The sequence below is a fragment of the Pseudochaenichthys georgianus genome, chromosome 6 (assembly GCF_902827115.2).
Source record: "Pseudochaenichthys georgianus chromosome 6, fPseGeo1.2, whole genome shotgun sequence".
Taxonomy (NCBI): Eukaryota; Metazoa; Chordata; class Actinopteri; order Perciformes; family Channichthyidae; genus Pseudochaenichthys; species Pseudochaenichthys georgianus.
In genome coordinates this window covers 16,041,713-16,060,638 of record NC_047508.1, presented here as the reverse complement: position 1 = coordinate 16,060,638, position 18,926 = coordinate 16,041,713, and the positions used below count along the sequence as shown (strand labels likewise).

The window sequence follows — 18,926 nt, the reverse complement described above, 5'->3', positions numbered from 1 at the left end:
CCGCCAGGGCTGCGCTTTGTCACCAATCCTGTTTGTAATATACATGGATCGGATTTCGAGGCGTAGTCGTGGGGGAGGGGGACTGCAGTTCGGTGGACTAAGGATTGCACCACTGCTTTTTGCAGATGATGTGGTTCTAATGGCTTCATCGGTCTGCGACCTTCAGCACTCACTGGATCGGTTCGCAACCGAGTGTGAAGCGGCTGGGATGAGGATCAGCACCTCCAAATCTGAGGCCATGGTTCTCAGCAGGAAACCGATGGACTGTCCACTCCAAGTAGGGAATGAGTCCTTACCCCAAGTGAAGGAGTTCAAGTATCTCGGGGTCTTGTTCTCGAGTGACGGAACAATGGAGCGTGAGATGGGCCGGAGAATCGGAGCAGCGGGAGCGGTACTGCAGTCGCTTTACCGCACCGTTGTGACGAAAAGGGAGCTGAGCCAGAAGGCAAAGCTCTCTGTCTACCGGGCCATTTTCGTTCCTACCCTCACCTATGGTCATGAAGGATGGGTCATGACCGAAAGAACGAGATCGCGGATACAAGCGGCCGAGATGGGTTTTCTCCGCCGGGTGGCTGGTGTCTCCCTTAGGGATAAGGTGAGAAGTTCGGTCATCAGGGAGGCACTCGGAGTTGAGCCGCTCCTCCTTCGCGTCGAAAGGAGCCAGTTGAGGTGGTTCGGGCACCTAGTTAGGATGCCACCTGGGCGCCTCCCTAGGTAGGTGTTCCAGGCAGGTCCAGCTGGGAAGAGACCAAGGGGTAGACCTAGGACCAGGTGGAGGGATTATATCTCTTCGCTGGCCTGGGAGTGCCTTGGGATCCCCCAGTCAGAGCTGGTTGATGTCGCCAGGGAAAAGAAAGTTTGGGGCTCTCTGCTGGAGCTGCTACCCCCGCGACCCGACCACGGATAAGCGGGAGAAGATGGATGGATGGATGGATGGCACGTTTTCATCCAAGTTTCCCAGAGTCATTGCTGATGAATTTTAATGTCTTTTATCATCTGTCCAAACCCAAATATATTTACTATATGTTCTTTGAAATTGAGAAAAGCACTTCATCTCAATATTTGAGAGGCTGAAATAAATGGTTATTGTTTATCAAAAGTGAAAAGGTATCAATAAAATCCTAAATCGTTGCAGCTCTAAATAAATATATGTTAACAGTGTTAATGTACTATGTTTCCATCAATATCCATAAATAATTACAATCCCTAATCTGTGCATAAATGCAGTGTGTAAATATTTGCCGTAGTTAGGGGGGGCAGAGAGGGATCCAGACTTAATATTACAGGGTAACTAACCTTAAAACCACCCTTGCTAGAGATTAAAAAAGGGTTGGTCCACCACTTGTTTCAGACTGAAATATTTCAACCACTATAAGATAAAGTGCCATACAATTTCGTACAAGTCCTGATTGTACAATGCCCGTCCAAAAACAAAGTCACCACCTGGATTTCACTAAGCAGTTCGGTAAGAGCCTTCCATTGGATAATTGCTGCAGTGATTGTTACGTATATAATCGTATAAAATGGCAATCCATCCAATGTTTGTTTTGCTCGGGACCAAAGTGTCGGACAAACAAACCAAAAGACCTTGCCCTCCCTGGAGTCAATCTATTTTAGGCTTTGGTTGAGATTATTAACTATTTTCAGACTCTGTTTATTTTTTGCTGCAAAAAATTAATTTGTGTCAGAGTGATACATTCCTTCAGTCTCCTTGGCTGGCTTCCAGAAAACTCATTCCTGTGCTGCTGTGATGTGGCAGAGCTGGAGGGCTGAGGGGGAGTGTAGTCTTTAAAGCTGTAGTGCCACACACACACACACACACACACACACACACACACACACACACACGCTGAGCTCAGGTAAACCTCAGAAACTAGATTCTCTTTGAAAAGGGAGATGAATCTGGTCTGAGGTTTTTGGAGAGCTCTGTCTCCTGGATAGACTCACACACTAAGAGGAGATGCTGTTCATATTTTAGGTAAGAAAAGAGGATATTTTTAAATCTGCTTTAAAAAGCAGGATGTTTGCAAGAGGTTATTTCATCGACACTGCTGCAGACACCTGACCTTTACAAGAGCATTTCTTATTTCTCGTACTCGCTGTGCTGCAGTTTCAGATTTATTGAGATGGAAGCAGATCTTCAGGCTCGGTCCACTCAGCAGTGAAGTCAATCTTTTGCATCTTCAAGGGGTAATGGGCTAGTTTTCATGGCAACAAGTCTGACCATCCCCCAACTAAGACGGAGGCAAATGTCGACTCCGAGTTCGACTTCTCAGAGTTGCACTTCCTTGATTGAAGCATCACTCCGAAGTTGTTTCAGTTCATATGCAATGCAGATGACCTATGAGAGAGAAGTTGTTTCAACTAAGATATAAAGATATGTAATAACTCACCATATAATTGGTCTTATAAAACTCACCTAGTGTGTCCCTGCACAGCTTTAGTTCCTCTTATATTTCTATATTTGACGAAAACAAGTCTCTCACAGCTGGAGGAAAAGTAAAAGCTAAGCTTCAATGAGAAGATGCCAGAAGAGTGTGTTTCCAGGAGCAGCAGTTCCTGCCCAGCATCACACTTCTGAAAAAGGAAGTTTATCCTATTTTTACTGTAAGGGAAGTGGCCGTGTTTCAGCGCCTTAAAGAGGCCCTATTGTGCTTTCTGGGTTTTCCCTTTCGTATTGTGTGTTATGAAGTGTTTGTGCATGTAAATGATCTGCAAAGGCTAAAATCCTCAAATTCTCTCCCCCACCTGCCTGAAACACCTTGATTGTAGTCCTTTTTGTTTACCGTTACATAGTGGCATCATTACGTAACACTCGCGCTCTATCGGCTAGCACACCAATATATTATAAGTGATAGACTAATGGGCGGGACATCTCTAAGCGTTTGACCAATGACAACAGAGCCGGCCAGCTAACCAATCAGAGCAGACTGGGCTCTCGTTTTCAGAAGAATACAGCAATTATTGAACATTAAAGCATGTAAACATGTCACAGTAGAGGCACGGAAAGCAAATATGAACCTGGAAATTAGCATAATAGGGCCTCTTTAATTATTCAAATAAGGGCCTAAAGATAGTTGATCTGATCATAACTACAATGAGTTTCTAAGCAATGGACAGACAGTTTTCCAAACGGTACAACATGTATCTCTTACATGTCTGTTCTCTTAGCTTTAACACTAACTACTTAAAATACCTGCACAACTTGCTCGGGTTCGAGTGCAATCCTCCAGCCTGGGTGCAGATTCACAGGCGAGGGCTTGGTGTTTGACAGATTTAATAACAACCCGTGGAGACAGAGCCAGGCTGTGGAGGGTGGACCCCCTGCAATCTCCCACCATAAATGTAGTGCACGATCTGCAGGCGGGGACTTCATTTTTAGCCATATATGTATAAAATATGGGACATAAGTGGATTTTTTTTAATAATCTCTTAATGTGGCCACCGGTGGAAGCCAAGCACATAATCAAGACAAATTCCTGAGGCCGCTTTCGGATTTGATTGGTAATTTTTGGGTCTGTGTTAAGAACGTCTGCTCTCCCAAACCCAGCGTGGGACCGTTTCTAGTCAGACAGTTGCTCGAGCTGTTGTCTTTAATTACGGTCAGGTTTTTAAAAATAGAAACTGTGATTCTGTGGTCTTTTTTTCTGTTTCTGTTTCAGGATTGGTAAGATAAAGATCACTGTAGGGGAAATAAATAAGGGGCTTCATGTAACATTTTGGCACATAGTAGCAAAATGTCAGTAAACAAAATGGCACATCATGTATACGGGACATATGTTTTTACTCTGATGGCAGTGGTTCAGTCACTTAAAAGGGCTGATGCAAAAAAAAATTCAATATCTTTTCATCTACTCATGCCCAAGCTGACCCAGTATTTCTACACAGTGGCAGTTAAAGGTTAGGCTACATTTATATTAATATGTCAAAAAGCACTAGTATTAAAGTAGTCATTTAGTATTGTACTATTTGTTGAGTAAGATTCTTGCGGTGGCTGCACAGCATTATTTCCAACTCGTTTTATCCAGACTCTTCCAATAACTCTAGATTCTAAAAGATAATATGTATTGAAAAAATACAAAAAATTACAACTTGTTTACATCCAACAAAAATATTCTGCTTTGTTGTCCTTGAGCTTTTAAAAACCAACATTTGTATTGCGGTCATAAACTGTAAGCTTCCCATACACAAAAGGAGGAACTAGCATGAATCTAACAGTCCCATAAATGACATATAACCACAATAACAACAACATATATATATATATATTTTTTTTTGCAATGTCATGAAGGACGCCATGAAAAGACATTCAGCTCCTGCCTCAGAAGCACAGATGCTTTTAGTTTGATCTATTTTGGACTGTTTCTATCAAGAAATTAAGAGCTGTTATCAATGATTTCTATTATAAGATGGAACATTTCTCATTTTCATATTCACTGCGGGCTATTCTGAGGACAATTTCTGTAGACTTTCTGTAGACCTGAAAGTAGAACAGATACAAATGCAATTAGTCGGAAGTTCAGATGTTGCCAAGGTGTTTCCTTGAAGCTCTACCCTGTTAAATTCCACTACACACTATCAATCCATACAAGGTAACCAAGTGCAAAGCCACATTGATTTCTGCTTCTCAACCCAGGCATCAGTGCCGCTTGTGAAATCACACACACCCATGTAAGTGACCACCTTAAATGGAAACTAATGGACTCTTTGCTTGGTAGTTCCATATAGGGACATTTGCCTAAGAACACACGTTCCACATGCATGTGTGTGTGCCGTGAGGTCAGAGAGAGTGTATAGGAAACTGTAAACACTGCCAGTCTGTGTCTGTCGCTCCATTAAATCACTCTGCTCTATCTAAACACTGAGGATGTTCCATCTGCGTCCAGCTGCTCCGATAAAGCCTCTCCGGAGCTGATGATCAGCCGGATCATTCGCTCGATAATCAACTCGACTCTCTGACACTCTTTAATATTTAGCTGTTTAGCATAAGCATATTTACAGTAATGCATATAAACAGTATGCCCTGTGTATGAGTGGGGATTAGATATTGAAGGAATGATCTCTCAGGGTAATGGACACACTTGGCTTGTTTTTTTAAACCACAGCCCACCCTTAGGCCTTAAATTATAATTAGTTTTCTTAGCTGTTATGAGTTTGAATAAGGCAACCAAGGCTGTGAACGTTTCGATTATTATTTACAGCCTTGAAGCACAGAATAAATAAGGAAGCCTTGGCCTCTGTGTCGCACATTTAACTACTTGTTCTCCAGTGGTTGCAACATTTCCTAAACAGCTACATTCCCACTCACAGTACTATGGGTTTAAAGATTCTAAATAACTTTGAATGTCCTCTATTGCATGAATTGGAATGTTCTAAATAACTAAATATAGTTGTTGGTATTGCAACAAAGAAGAACATTTTTACATTTCAAAAGTCTGGTATAAAGAAAGGATACGGTTGTGCCATACTGTCATCTTCCACACCATCATTGGTGCCTGATGATATTCTATTCTGTAAGACTGCAACAACACATCGTTTTGCATTAGAGATGAATCTGCTGATTATTTTATGAATAATCAATTATTAGTTTGGTCTATCAAATGTCAGAAATCCCAGTGTGTCCAAGGTTGACTTTCTTTCTTTTGTCAGTCCTATATCAAACATATGTTCCCATTACTCTGATAGATAACAGAGAAAAGCAAGACATCTCCATATTTGATGGGCTAAAAATAAGCATTTCTGCAATTCATTCAAAGTAATCAAGATTATCAGAATTCTTGTGGATTCTTTTATTTGTAGCTGAATATCATTGCAGCTTTATGATTGTGATAAATATTGAACATGAACAGTGTATTGTAGTTAAAGTGAGTTCTCTGATGAAGTCTACAAGACGTTGTCAGCATGTGTTTTTGACATGGCCAGAATAAATTGGTGTTTTTACAATCAGCCAACTTGGTCCTAAAGATCTATTTGTGTGATCCCTTTTTCCTTTGGGTTGGAACTCAGGCTTAACACCACGGACACATACCCAGAGCGGTATCTTCTTTAAGACACAACGACAGTTTGGAGTTGAGGTGTTCTTGGTTTGAGGCCAACAGCAGGGGACATGTGCTTTGCCATTCACCATCACTCTTCCTTCTCTTCCCTACACATCCATACTGTCCTGTCAATGTTGCTTACTCTCCCTCTCTCTGTGTGTCCTTCAGCTCTAGACACGAACCCAGCGGGCAAACAGAGCAACACACCCAGCGTTCAGGTGTGCCTGAGTCGGGCGGCGGGGGGAACACCTGACCGGAGCAGGAGAGGAGTCAATGGAAGAAGCACCATCTTCAGGCCTCGGCTGTCGTCGAAACCACAAGGTGCACACGACTCCCCACAGCAGTTAAACCACAGAGTGGGAGGGTCAGAGGACACACACCATCTATGATTCACATGTGAACGTGTTGACACCCACACAATGATGGTTCCATCTCCTGTGACCTTCTCCTGCTTTCATGTTGTCCATAAGTAGAGCCATGCCTTCAGTATCTGACTCCACATGTGCTCAGGGAAATGGTGGAAACAGGAATAGAGTTATGTAAGCTTGGATTGAGTGAACCCTGAGCCTCGTTCCTCTTTTATTTGATGCCAGTAAATCCTTGTACACAGATAACACAAGAGACACATGCAGGGAAATTCCTAACACATTACGAAAGTAAAACTGCTCTGTTATTCTACACTGAGCTGGGTCGCTTGTTTACTACATGTAATATAGCTCAGTGTGTGGTGTACAATGGGGTAGCTTATATCGCCCCCTTCAGTTCTTAAAGGGCATTGCAGATACATGTTTCCTTATGAGTAAATTAAAAGGCATCTTCTACCAGCATCTTAAATAGAACCTAATTACAAACTTTTCCTTTTTCTTCTCCGCAGTGCCTCCAAAGCCAGCACATCTCCAGAGCCCGGTGACGGAGCTCACATCGCCACTAGGCCGCGTACAGAGACCACCACTAAAACAGAGGATGGATGAGGGAGGAGGAGGAGGAGGTGGGAGAGGGGCTGTAAAACACTCCAAGGTGTCAGACCTCATCAGCCACTTTGAGGAGAACAAGTAAGGAATCTTTGCTACTTGCTACGACTCGTTTGTGTCTGTGGTTTTCACTGAAAACGCAAACAATATGAAATGGGATTGGAGGATTTGTGTCAGGAATGGCTTAATATTCAGTGAAAGTGCCTCTTCGATGCTTTCACCAAGCGTGTGACCGGCTTTTCATTTATTTTCTGGAGGGGTTCCTGTTGTATAACTCTGTCCACGTCACTTACTAGACATTGTGACGAAATCAACCTCATTCAGGCTGTCCTCATCCCAGCTGACGGAAAACTCTGTCTTTCCGAACATTTCCTCATGCCGGTTATTTCAAGGATGAAAAGCAGAAGTGCCTCGATTAAAGTGTTCAGCCTGACTCACTGATAGCAGCGAGTAGACGGAACAAGCTGAGATTAGCCCGAGATCCACAAGCCAAGGGGATGAAAGGAGATTTGTACCGGCGGGGGGAAACAGCGCTGCTCATTCAGTCGTGGGACAGGTTGTGTCTGGAGATGAAGCCCAGGAGAACAAGGTAGGAGGTCTCGACTCATGGTATGGTTTTATGGGGAAGTGTTCTGTTGGTGGTGCTTGTTTTGTAAAGCAGTGCTACAGGTTATGATTGGAGCAACAGACTTGTATATTCAGGAGATGCTAATTGAAAGCAGTTAGCAAAAATACGACCCCCTGTCCAAATTCCTCTTACAGGAGTAGAGCCTAACAATAGTCAGTAGCATGCTCACTCAGACTCATAAGGACTCATTTCAGGCCTGGATCCCTAAAGAAATACTGAATCGAAGCCGAATCCCAGAATTTCTGCACACCTTCCATTATTATTTCCCCAGTTTTGAGGTGGGGTGAATTAGTGCAGTCGGGTGTATCCTTTTTTATTGCGACTCTGCGGGGGCTGTGGGGATTACCCTCTGGTGGCCCTGGGAAGAGAGAGGAGAGAAAGGCCCGAAGCTTTGGAGAACAGAATTAGCCTACTAATATACTAATCTGGTTCACATGGCACTCGGCTGCCTGAGAGGACGGCCACATGGCAAGGGAAGCTGCTCTTAATTCTCGTCTTGTTCCGTCTGTTTTAAACTCTCCTTGTGTACCCGAGCACTTACTGTGCTATTTATATGCAAAGAAGAACTGCTTTTGTGCAACAATACAATGCAGGGAGAAGTTTAGACATGAGCAACATATTGGAATTATATGGATTACATGATATGAGACGAGTTATTGTCTTCGATTTTGGATATCATAATGCACCTCTTTCTTCTCTTTTCTTGATTTTAAAGAGAAAGTTATGTCATGTTCTTAACTCGCCAAGGTGTTCTATCACTCGGTCATTATATCAACATGATGATTGATTTTTGAAACATTTTTTGAAAGTCAATCTTACAAAATCATTGCAATATTGATACAAAGGTAAAAAAAATATCATGACGTTTGATTGTTTTCACGCAGCCGTAATAAAGTGTGTGTTTTTTCTGAAACAGTATTAAACGGTATTTCTTAGCTGCTTTTCGTAGTATTACTTTGTCTTATTGTTTCAAAAACTCTCAGGTGCACCAAAAGTGATTCATCTGTAGAGCAGTTCACCAGCCTGTTGTTGTTCCTCTATTTATACATACTTCCTGTTTCTACCGGACAGTGACATTCAGCGCAACAGCGATCGTCACAGAGGCTAAAAAAAAATATATATATATTCCATTTATCTTGTGTTTTGCTAGAAACAGTGAGGCTTTAAGGATTACTTGTTTTACTTGATCTGATTTATGACCAGTTGCAGAAGAGAGTCGGCAAAGCGAAGCTCGGGTACAGAAGCTGCTGAACTGTGGGCTGTTGCCTTCGGAGGTCTTGAGGGTGATTTACAGGGAAACAGCTGGACTGACTGCCGGCACAGGATGCAGAGCAGATGAATGGTGGCATTGTGCATTCATGTGTGTGACTTAATCTCGCTTCCATTCCTGTGCTGTGTTTCAAATGATCTCAAGCAAACTGTTTTTCCCATTTCTGTCATGTTCATAGAAGAGATCTTACAGTATATTATATAATGTGAGTTCTCCTTGGAAGTAGGACAGCATCCACCTCCAGGGAGCCGTGTTGTAGCTCTCCTCCTCATTACTGTACCTCCATTCTATCTTTACTCTGCACACACACGCACACACACACACACACACTTCCTCTGCATTACACCAGCTCTCAGCAGCCTCGTTAGACAGAAGGAAGTTTTATTTTTAACTCTCACACTCAAGTGCGAAAGCTGTCTGCTTATCAACATGTCTCCCTGTGCAGGCTCACTACTAAAAACCCTCCTGTAGTTCTTTATCCTCGGAGGTTGTGAACTATTTCTCGTGCTCTTGACTGACTTCCTCCTTTGCCTCTCTGTTCCTGCAGCGGCACAGAGACCAAGAGAGACGGCTCGCCGATCAAACAGACCAGCAAGTCGACCAACAGCAGCCCGGCTCACCGCGCCTACCCGAAGAAGACGGAGGCGGACGGGCTTCAGGAGAACCACTCCTCCAAACCGGCCTCTCCTGAGGATGAACACAAACCGGCAGCCAACGGAGTGCTAGCCCAGATGGAGCCGCACGAGGACAAGGAGGACAGCCAGGACGAGAACAGGGTGAGGACAGACACCACGGGGCTGGTAAACGGAGACATGGGGAGCAGTGAACAGAGTGAGGGGCTCTCCCCTCCACACACAGACAGGACTGTGACAGAAACTGAGAATACGGACAGTGGGACTCAAATAGAAACCGAACACAAGAACGAAGAAGGGGGCACCGAGCAGAAGGTACGTTTACTTCACTTTGCTTTATTTTTACAGCCAGGCAGAGCTGAGTCTGTCAGCAGTTATTTATCTCCTGGGCTCTCGGGGCAATTAAATGTTCTGAGGTAGAGTTACCAGAGTGTGTGTGTGTGTGTGTGTGTGTGTGTGTGTGTGTGTGTGTGTGTGTGTGTGTGTGTGTGTGTGTGTGTGTGTGTGTGTGTGTGTGTGTGTGTGTGTGTGTGTGTGTGTGTGTGTGTGTGTGTGTGTGTGTGTGTGTGTGTGTGTGTGTGTGTGTGTGTGTGTGTGTGTGTGTGTGTGTGTGTGTGTGTGTGTGTGTGTGTGTGTGTGTGTGTGTGTGTGTGTGTGTGTGTGTGTGTGTGTGTGTGTGTGTGTGTGTGTGTGTGTGTGTGTGTGTGTGTGTGTGTGTGTGTGGATTCAGCACTTCCACCATGTTATTCATTCATGTGTTGCCTTCTGCCTTTTGTTGATGGAAAGAGTACTCAGTATGATACAGAAATACCTGTAAAGCAAATACAAATACTCTACTTTAAAAAATGTACTAATCCTAAATGAGTGATAGCACTGAAGTATAAGCAGCAAAATGTTCTTAAAGTTCACAGTAAACAATTACAAATCTAAATGAATGCAGCCGATATCATGCATGCTTCTCGTTGCTGGTCAAAGCTAGGAACAATTGCCTCAAGTGAAGTCACGTGAGGCTTTGTCTCTGTTTTGTGGAGCCATGAAAAGGCTTTGAAGATGTGTACAATGTGCAAAGCAAAAATATAGGTTATCCAGTTTCACTTGTTGGTGGAACTGCTACCAGTAAGAGACATGTGAAACACGAGGGGGGCTAATGCACACTGCTTCTCTATAAAAACACATGTATCCATTTGTCTTAACTAAAAAATAAAAAGAGCCTTAACTTGAAAGAATAACTTATTAAGAATCTCAGGAATGAATTTGCAACAACACATGATTAAAGTTACATGTGAGGCTGATTGAGCTCAGATAATCTAAGGGGACGACACTGTTTCCGGTTGTGGTTAAAGATATTGCGAAATACAATCTGTCCAGGCATTTCATCACGCCAGTATGCATGTGTGAGGTTTTAGTTACATGTTACATGTTCTTCAAACTAATTGGCCTCTCACACACACAACTCTGTCAGACATGTTTCTGTCTTCGTACCATTCGGTGCCATTTCCCTTCTTCCATATTTTCATTTCCTATTCTGCGAGCCCTGCGAGTTAAGGACACACACACCAGTGCTACATGCTTCTGAACGCAGCAACAGTGAGATGGGATTTAACACAAGGCTCAAATAGTAGGCGTGTCACTGAATCAATACGAGAAATGCACGATTTGGAGCGAACGTTTGTGTTATTAAAAAGCAGAAAAAGCCTCTGATGTGTCTGATTCAGCATCCTTGTGAGATGAGAGACCTGAACCAAACCGGAACTTGCAAATGTAAGGTTGTGAGAATGAAAACTGAGTTGAAACATGTGCTACAGACACTTCTGCATTTTCCTCAGTAAGCTCAGGTACATTTTATACAACCCTTTTTTCTTATAAGATTACAAGATCAATGACTCATCATAAGAGGAGTGTCAGACTGAAGCGCTCACTACGCAGACGTTATTTAAAACACGTTCTCATTGATGTTCCCTCTGTTTTTAGGAGACAAATGAACAGAAGCTGTTTAAGATCGCCAGCGAGCTCCTGCACACAGAGAAGGCCTACGTAGCACGACTGAACCTGCTGGACCAGGTGAGGGACTACTTTGTCTGCTGTTGTAAAGGTTTTTAGATTTCTCTTTTCAATGATGTGTCACTTACCTGTTATATGTGTTATGCACTCCACAGGTATTCTGTGCTAAGCTGATGGAGGAGGCGAACAAAGGCACGTTCCCTGTGGACGTGGTGAAGAACATCTTCTCCAACATCGTCTCCATCCACGCCTTCCACAGCCAGTTCCTGCTTCCAGATCTGGAGAAACGCATGGGGGAATGGTGAGCCTGTCGTTAAACCACGAGAAACACAGCAGGGTCGATGTTATACGTTTAGCGCCTTTTATATTGACTCAAAATGCCTCGTTTATTGTGAAGCTTCATTTTCAAGGTGATTTTGCCAATTTTTATAAAGAATAACACCTTTTAATAAGTCTAATAAAATAGAACAGAATTCTACAAATTAATAAATAAACTTCTAATAAATAAAATACATGGAAACATTAATAATTATTATCATCAAAATTAAAACATTAAAAAAATGGTATCAAAGGAAAAGAACACCAATAATAATAATAATAATAATAATTCCTTACATTTATTATAGCGCTTTTTCAATGACTCAAAGCGCTTTTACATATACACACATTACACATATATCATATATACCCACAGGAGCAAGTTCAGGTGAAGTGTCTTGCCCAAGGACACTATAAATGTTATACTACTTTGAACTTGGCTTTGATGACTATTCATATTATTTAGATTTGAAGTTTGTCCATGAGCAGAAAGCTAATGTTTGAATGCTTGAAAAATCATAGGATACTTTGTTTTGCAATAATAAGCCCATTCGGCCGTACGCTTTGTAGCAGAGGTATAAAGCTGCTGTCCTTGATGAGAATGAGATCGAACTCATGATGAACATTTAAATAAGCTGCCTCATTGCGGTTGTAACAAATGTACCTCCTTTCTTTCCACCCTGCAGGGCGGCCACTCCCCGAATCGGAGACATCCTGCTGAAACTCACACCCTTTCTCAAAATGTACGCAGAGTATGTGAAGAATTTCGAGAAAGCCATGGAGCTGCTGAAAACCTGGACTGATCGCTCGCCTCAATTCAAGGCCATCATTCAGGAGATACAGGTACTGCCAGCAGAAGACCCAAAACACAGACTCGTGCTAAAGTGTTTTACCCGTGTGAAAAACACTATTGTTCTATCACAATAAATAAGTGTCAAAACTCACGTTCTCTTGGTCCTTTCTGCACAGAGTCAGGAGGCGTGTGGCAGCCTGACGCTTCAGCATCACATGTTGGAGCCCGTGCAGAGAGTCCCTCGCTACGAGATGCTGCTAAAAGACTACCTGAAGAAGCTGCCTCAGGACGACTCCGACCGGCAGGATTCAGAGAGTAAGTCCAAATACTCAAAATTCCCACTTCAAGGAACACATTTTAATTCACTATATTAATATAATCGGTTTATTTTGTCCCTTAGAATCAATCGAAATAATCGCCACCGCAGCCACTCACTCGAACAGCGCTATACGGAAATCTGTAAGTACAGACATTTTAAACAACTTCTCAATTTCGTTGACTTATTAATATCCCTCTAACGTAAACGCCCCCTCCTAACGTAGGAGAATCTGAAGAAACTGATGGAGATATACGAGATTCTGGGTGAGGAGGAGGACATCGTAAACCCCTCAAACGAGTTCATCAAAGAGGGCCACATCTTGAAGCTGGCGGCCAGGAACACCTCGGCCATGGAGCGATACCTCTTCCTGGTGAGAGAAAACACATCTCCTTATCTAATGAGGGGAACATGCTGAGGCGAGACTTCTCAATTGAAACAAGTGAATCATTTGGAGCCAGGAACGCCTCCATGCGAGGGGGCATCAGGGGCACATAGAGAAAACTCTAGATCACTGAGATCGCCAGATAATGTGATTACGTTTGTGTTTTTTCTTATTAGCTTCAGCATGAATGTCTCCCATCTGTTTAATTCAGGCTCCTTGCAGTGTTGAAGACGGCTCCCTTTGGATATGAACAATGCACTGATCCAAACTTTTGTGTTTTCTTTTTCTGCCAGTTCAACAACATGCTGCTGTACTGCGTGCCTAAATTCAGTCTGGGAGGCACGAAGTACACGGTGAGGACGCGGATTGGCATCGACGGCATGAAAGTCCTGGAAACGCTCAACGAGGACTACCCTCACACCTTCCAGGTGTCTGGGAAGGAGAGGATGCTGGAGCTACAGGCCAGGTACATTAAGGGGGAAACACACATAACGGGAGACGAGGTTATCGTGTAAGTGTGTATGCAGATTATACGGAACACCTGAGACGCAAATAGGAACATCTGGTCATCAGTCCAACAAGTTGTATCTCCTGCAGAACAAGCGCAACACTGTTTTGTCAGGATAATAAATATGAAATTCCTTATTTAAATGTTTTTATATCTGAAACAGGCAAAAGGGTCCCTCTTCTCATAAACAAATAGTTTACACGAGGGTACACTGACATGGTGTGTTAGCAAGTTATGTCATATTATTTTGCGGTCTTTAAGCTTGGAAACATGAACGATTTGAGTCCCTTATAGATCCTTAGCAGTAGCGCACTTAAGTCTCTTGTGGCCAAAATAAGTATTACAACAACACATAAACAAAACAAAAACCTGGGGTAAAAAACCTTTTTGTTACTTGTTCTCAAGTCATAAACACAGGAGAAGAGTTGTTTGGATCATTATTAAAAATGTATTTCAATCACTTTTTGAATCCATTTCCTATAAGGGCCTCTGTCAAACCTTGTATAAAATGTCCATAGATTCTACCGTGTCATTTTACATATAAACAAAATGAGACATCTGGCTAGTATACATATCATTTATAATTTGTAATACTCATTGTGGCTATTTGTCTCCTCAGCTCAGAGCAGGACAAGGCAGGCTGGATTAAGGTACGTCCAGTATACACAGAATCATTGTGTTCTCTTGTTTGACTGAATGTGCTGGAAGGTAACATGTTGCTGTTCTTGTCACAGGCCTTCCAGAGGACCATTGAGATCTTCCAGCAGAAAAACGAGTCATTCAAGAATGCACTGAAAGACGAGGAGGAAGTGTCGGTCAGTGTCGCATCAGAGCTGTTCACACAGAAACACCTGTCCACACCTTTCTGCGCTGTCACTCAGTATGTTTTTCTTTTCTGATGCAGAACGCAGAGCTGGGGAAGCGCGCCCCTCGCTGGATCCGCGACAATGAAGTGACAATGTGTATGAAGTGTAGAGAGTCCTTCAACGCTCTGACGCGGCGGAGGCACCACTGCAGAGCCTGCGGATACGTGAGTAGTCCTGATGCTGTTGTGTTATGCAGATTGTACTGGAGGTGGATGAGAGCATCTGTAAGGGGAGTTCACAAACAGCACACTCCTTTTCCTAGCTGGATTACTTTTGACCCAATAACTCAAATGTTGATGACTATAGTCCGATTTGAATGAAAGACCCACTAACTTGTTTTTTTAATTTGTATTTATTATTTTTTATAGCATAGTAGAAAGGTGCTTCAGATTAGACACAACAGACACCTCTTCTACTTCTAAAAGATATCTCAACCAGAGTTTGTGGGTTAAAAGTCCATTTTCAGCACTTTCACATTTTTGCAATAGCACCCTGCCTTTTATCATAAACGTATGGATTTTGGTGCAAAATGTCATATCTACAGTTCCAACAAATACACTTTGTCACTGGTTTAAGGGGTCTTTTTTTCCCCTAGGTATTTTTTCCATGTTTACAGCATCTGCACTCTGTATTTCCACCCTTAACTGTTTTATGTTGGAATAAGCCAATAAATAAATAAGAAGATACATTTTGTAGATTCGGGTCAATACGTGGGCTTTCACAGGACGATGACATGTTCCCCCTTGTTAAAGTCACACAGTCAAAGGGCTCTTAGAAGCTGTCATTTCTTTCTGCTACCATGCCCCAAAAACACTTCAATACTTTTTGACGGTACTTTATTTGAAAGACTAGGTATCATTTTTGTTAGAGCTTGGTGTATTCTGACGTTAAGTTCTTCTTCTTTCTTGCAGGTGGTGTGCTGGAAATGTTCCGACAATAAGTGGGATCTTGAATATGACAACAACAAGACGCACAAAGTCTGCAAGGACTGCTACTGCATCCTGTCCGGAGAAGGGGTCGCAGAGGGCAAGAAGAAGGGCATCCTGGAGGTGAAGACCATATAATGAGACATAAATACATGAAAGGTCACCTATTATGCAAAATCCTGTCTTTTATTACATTACATGTCACTTGTTAGTACGCTTTGATCCAAAGCGACTTACATACATTCAGTACTGTGGGCCATCCCCACAGGAGCAATTTGGGGTGAAGTGTCTTGTCCAAGGACACGCGGAATGTTGTTTTTTTACATTGTGTTCTTTTTAACCAAATAGCTCTGAGGGGCGTGGGGAGGGGCTCCTTATTTTCATCTAAAGTAACAGACAGAGAATCAGCACTTTTGAAACAGGGCTGAAACAGAGGGGATTATGGGTAATGCTGCAATGATCTGTTTGGAATTTCAGCCAAACACTTCGGAGACATGTTCTGTATATATCTGAGACCTAGAGTATATTGATTAAGAACAATATAGTGCTGGGATCATCATAAGGATTTTGTAAATAATTCATATAGATTTAAAGATGTTGCGTTTTTAACTCCTTCTTTCTTCTAATTTGCAGATCGAGGCGGCTCAGTTCACAGGCAGCAGCATCATGTGTGGCTTCCTGCAGTACTGTGAGAAGACCAAAGCTTGGCAGAAAGTGTGGTGCGTCATCCCCGAGAAGGAGTCACTGGTGCTCTATCTCTACGGAGCTCCGCAGGTAACACACCAACAACATGAAGAAGCATACATTACCCATTTCGACTTGAAATCTATCCATTCATGCATCACTCTCCTCCTCCCTGCTCAGGACGTGAAGGCCCAGTGCACCATCCCCCTGCTGGGCTACAATGTGGACGACAGCGCCCGGGCCACAGACCCCCCCGCCGTCTTCCGCCTCACCCAGTCCAAGTCTATCCACAGCTTTGCTGCTGATACCGAGGAGCTCAAGCAGCGCTGGCTGAAAGTCATCCGAGTGGCGGTGAGGGGGGAGGTGCCGGAGTGCCCTGAGACCAACGGGGGCAGCATGACGGAAAACAACAACATACAGGAAGCCAGTACTGATAGCTCATAGAAGTGTGTTTACTACAAGCTAACTGCTGTGGAGATGCTACAGAAAGACAGGATGTGCACTGCAAGCACACACGAACACTCTCTATGCTGTCCTCTAAAGACAACGAGATAAATCAGTGCTGGATGCTCCCGTTGTTTCCTGGATGTGTTCACACTTCTGTCTCACTGCTAGAACCGTGCTGGATTACTAAAGGAAGTTTCTGGTGCAGTCAACACTAGAGCTGTCAGGATTGAGTGACTTTTCTCCAACAGGCACTATAAAAGACAGCTCAAACTCAGTCTTCAAAGACTTTCAATCCGAGTCAGCTCCTCTTGAGCCACCACAGTGGGTTTCCACAGCGCTGTACAGGAAGTGAATCAAAGCTAAAGGACGTTCCAGACGGTGCTGTGACTCAACTCTGTACCTGTACAGTATAAATGTTTTTTTCTTTCCTTTTCAAAAAAGGAAAAATGTGTTTTTATGTACATAAATCAATCCCAAATGTTGTTTTGATAACATAGAAAATGTCTAAGTATAACAAAGTATCTACAGTTTTCCACTTTTTCTTTGCTTGAGAAGATGGATCCAAAACTGGGAAAATGGTCGTGTGCTTGGATAATGATGGTCCCAGCTCCCTTTCTCATCCCTCAGAGAAAGTTATTCACTTTTAACCAAACATCTGGTGTTGTGTGCTTTCTATTAAGCTAAAGGAGTAACCAGTCTTAAATATATGGGCAGCTGAACATAGTAAAAAAACGGATTCCTACAGTTTTATATCGTAATGTCAATACGTATTGTGATACATTTTTCGTAAAAAATGTATCTAAAAAATGTTTCATAGATCAAATTGATTACCCGTACAATAAGTCAGTCCTGCTCATTGGTTTGCAACATAAAGCAATTTTTGTATCGCAGCTCGAGTAATGTTGGAGGACTGCAAGACAGATTGAAGCAGAGATACCCCCTAGTATAAACTAGTCCTACATTTCCCATGATGCAACCCAATATACTTCCATTAGGCCTTACCTCATTGCTACCAATGCTTTGTCAGGTATAACAAGTCAAGTTAACTCAAGGTTACCCTGATGATGTCATTCTGTCAGACGTTCACTGTAGACAACTGTTTTTACAGCTTGAGTAGAATTATTCCTGGAAAACTGTACAAATAGGTAATGTATTTGTAAATGCAAATCACCTTTAAAATATTTAGCTACTTTGTAAGAAACTATTTCATCAGTTCATACATTTCTACGGTCTCACATTATGTATTGTCATACTTCGCCCATCCCCAAGGCCTCGACAGTGCTCTTTGAGTTAAAATGGCCCTCTGCAATCATGTGTAATTAATATGGCCCAAAGCTGAGGAGGTGAGAGAGGGACCGGGATCATCACGTTTTTCTATAAAGATGCGAACGAGGAACAATCACAGATACAGCGAGAAATGTCAATGTGTTTTTTAATGCTGTAATTAATTTTATTATTTAAAGTAATTTATAGAGTATGACAAGCATGATCTGTTAAAAGTAGCACAAATGTGTACCCTGACTGTCAACTAAGAAGCGCAGTAGGTAGATCGTATTTTTTTTTAACTAACATCAAACCTGGGTTCTTCAGTGTGACAGCGACTCCCCCCGCTCAATGCAGGTGCTCACCTGAGTCTCCCCCCCTGGACTCTCCCCCCTTCAGTATTCAAATAAAAAGACAAGAGCGCAAGACTTCCCGTCTGTAACATCTGAATGTATATCCAGATGTGTATGCTCTCATCCCTCACCCTCCCCAAAAGGTTTGAGAATCGACGCACTTTGCAGTCTTAAAGTGTACCTTCAAAGAAAAATGATATGATATGGGGTTCTTGCTTGTTATAATATACAAATGTTTTAATAACTTCACTTACAATGTGTTATCATGGTAACTCAAACCACTCATTGTGATGCTACCTTAAAAAGGGCCTTTATATTTTGGGGGGGGCTTTCATTTCCTGTTGTGTTATATCAAGATTTTTCTGCATGTTAATGGCCTCTAAGCGGTTGACCAATCACAACAGAGCCGGCCAGCTAACCAATCAGAGCAGACTGCGCTCTGGTTTCAGGGTAAAAAGAGGTGCTGCAGCACAGGCAGTATGAGAAAATAAAGACACGTTTGAACATTTAAGCATGTAAACATGTAC

At 42.7% G+C, this 18,926-nt stretch overlaps 1 protein-coding gene across 8 annotated transcripts in view; it reads left to right on the top strand.

Annotated features, from left to right (window-relative positions):
* fgd4a (FYVE, RhoGEF and PH domain containing 4a) overlaps positions 1-18,910 on the top strand; it is a 75,010-nt gene extending 56,100 nt beyond the window's left edge. For 6 of the 8 annotated variants that reach the window (XM_034084812.2, XM_034084817.2, XM_071203472.1 and 3 more), the window contains 16 exons: positions 6,207-6,359; positions 6,913-7,090; positions 9,455-9,854; positions 11,511-11,600; positions 11,696-11,841; positions 12,545-12,701; positions 12,828-12,966; positions 13,052-13,110; positions 13,194-13,340; positions 13,646-13,818; positions 14,480-14,510; positions 14,595-14,675; positions 14,765-14,890; positions 15,638-15,775; positions 16,286-16,426; positions 16,517-18,910. In XM_034084812.2, the coding sequence (XP_033940703.1) occupies positions 6,207-6,359; positions 6,913-7,090; positions 9,455-9,854; positions 11,511-11,600; positions 11,696-11,841; positions 12,545-12,701; positions 12,828-12,966; positions 13,052-13,110; positions 13,194-13,340; positions 13,646-13,818; positions 14,480-14,510; positions 14,595-14,675; positions 14,765-14,890; positions 15,638-15,775; positions 16,286-16,426; positions 16,517-16,780 (2,423 nt within the window). In that variant the 3' untranslated portion in view covers positions 16,781-18,910. Of the gene's footprint in view, positions 1-6,206; positions 6,360-6,912; positions 7,091-7,300; positions 7,599-8,866; positions 8,998-9,454; positions 9,855-11,510; positions 11,601-11,695; positions 11,842-12,544; positions 12,702-12,827; positions 12,967-13,051; positions 13,111-13,193; positions 13,341-13,645; positions 13,819-14,479; positions 14,511-14,594; positions 14,676-14,764; positions 14,891-15,637; positions 15,776-16,285; positions 16,427-16,516 lie in introns of those variants that run through there. The other 2 variants (XM_034084815.2, XM_034084816.2) reach the window with 2 other exon arrangements.
* The last annotated feature ends 16 nt before the right edge of the window (positions 18,911-18,926 follow it).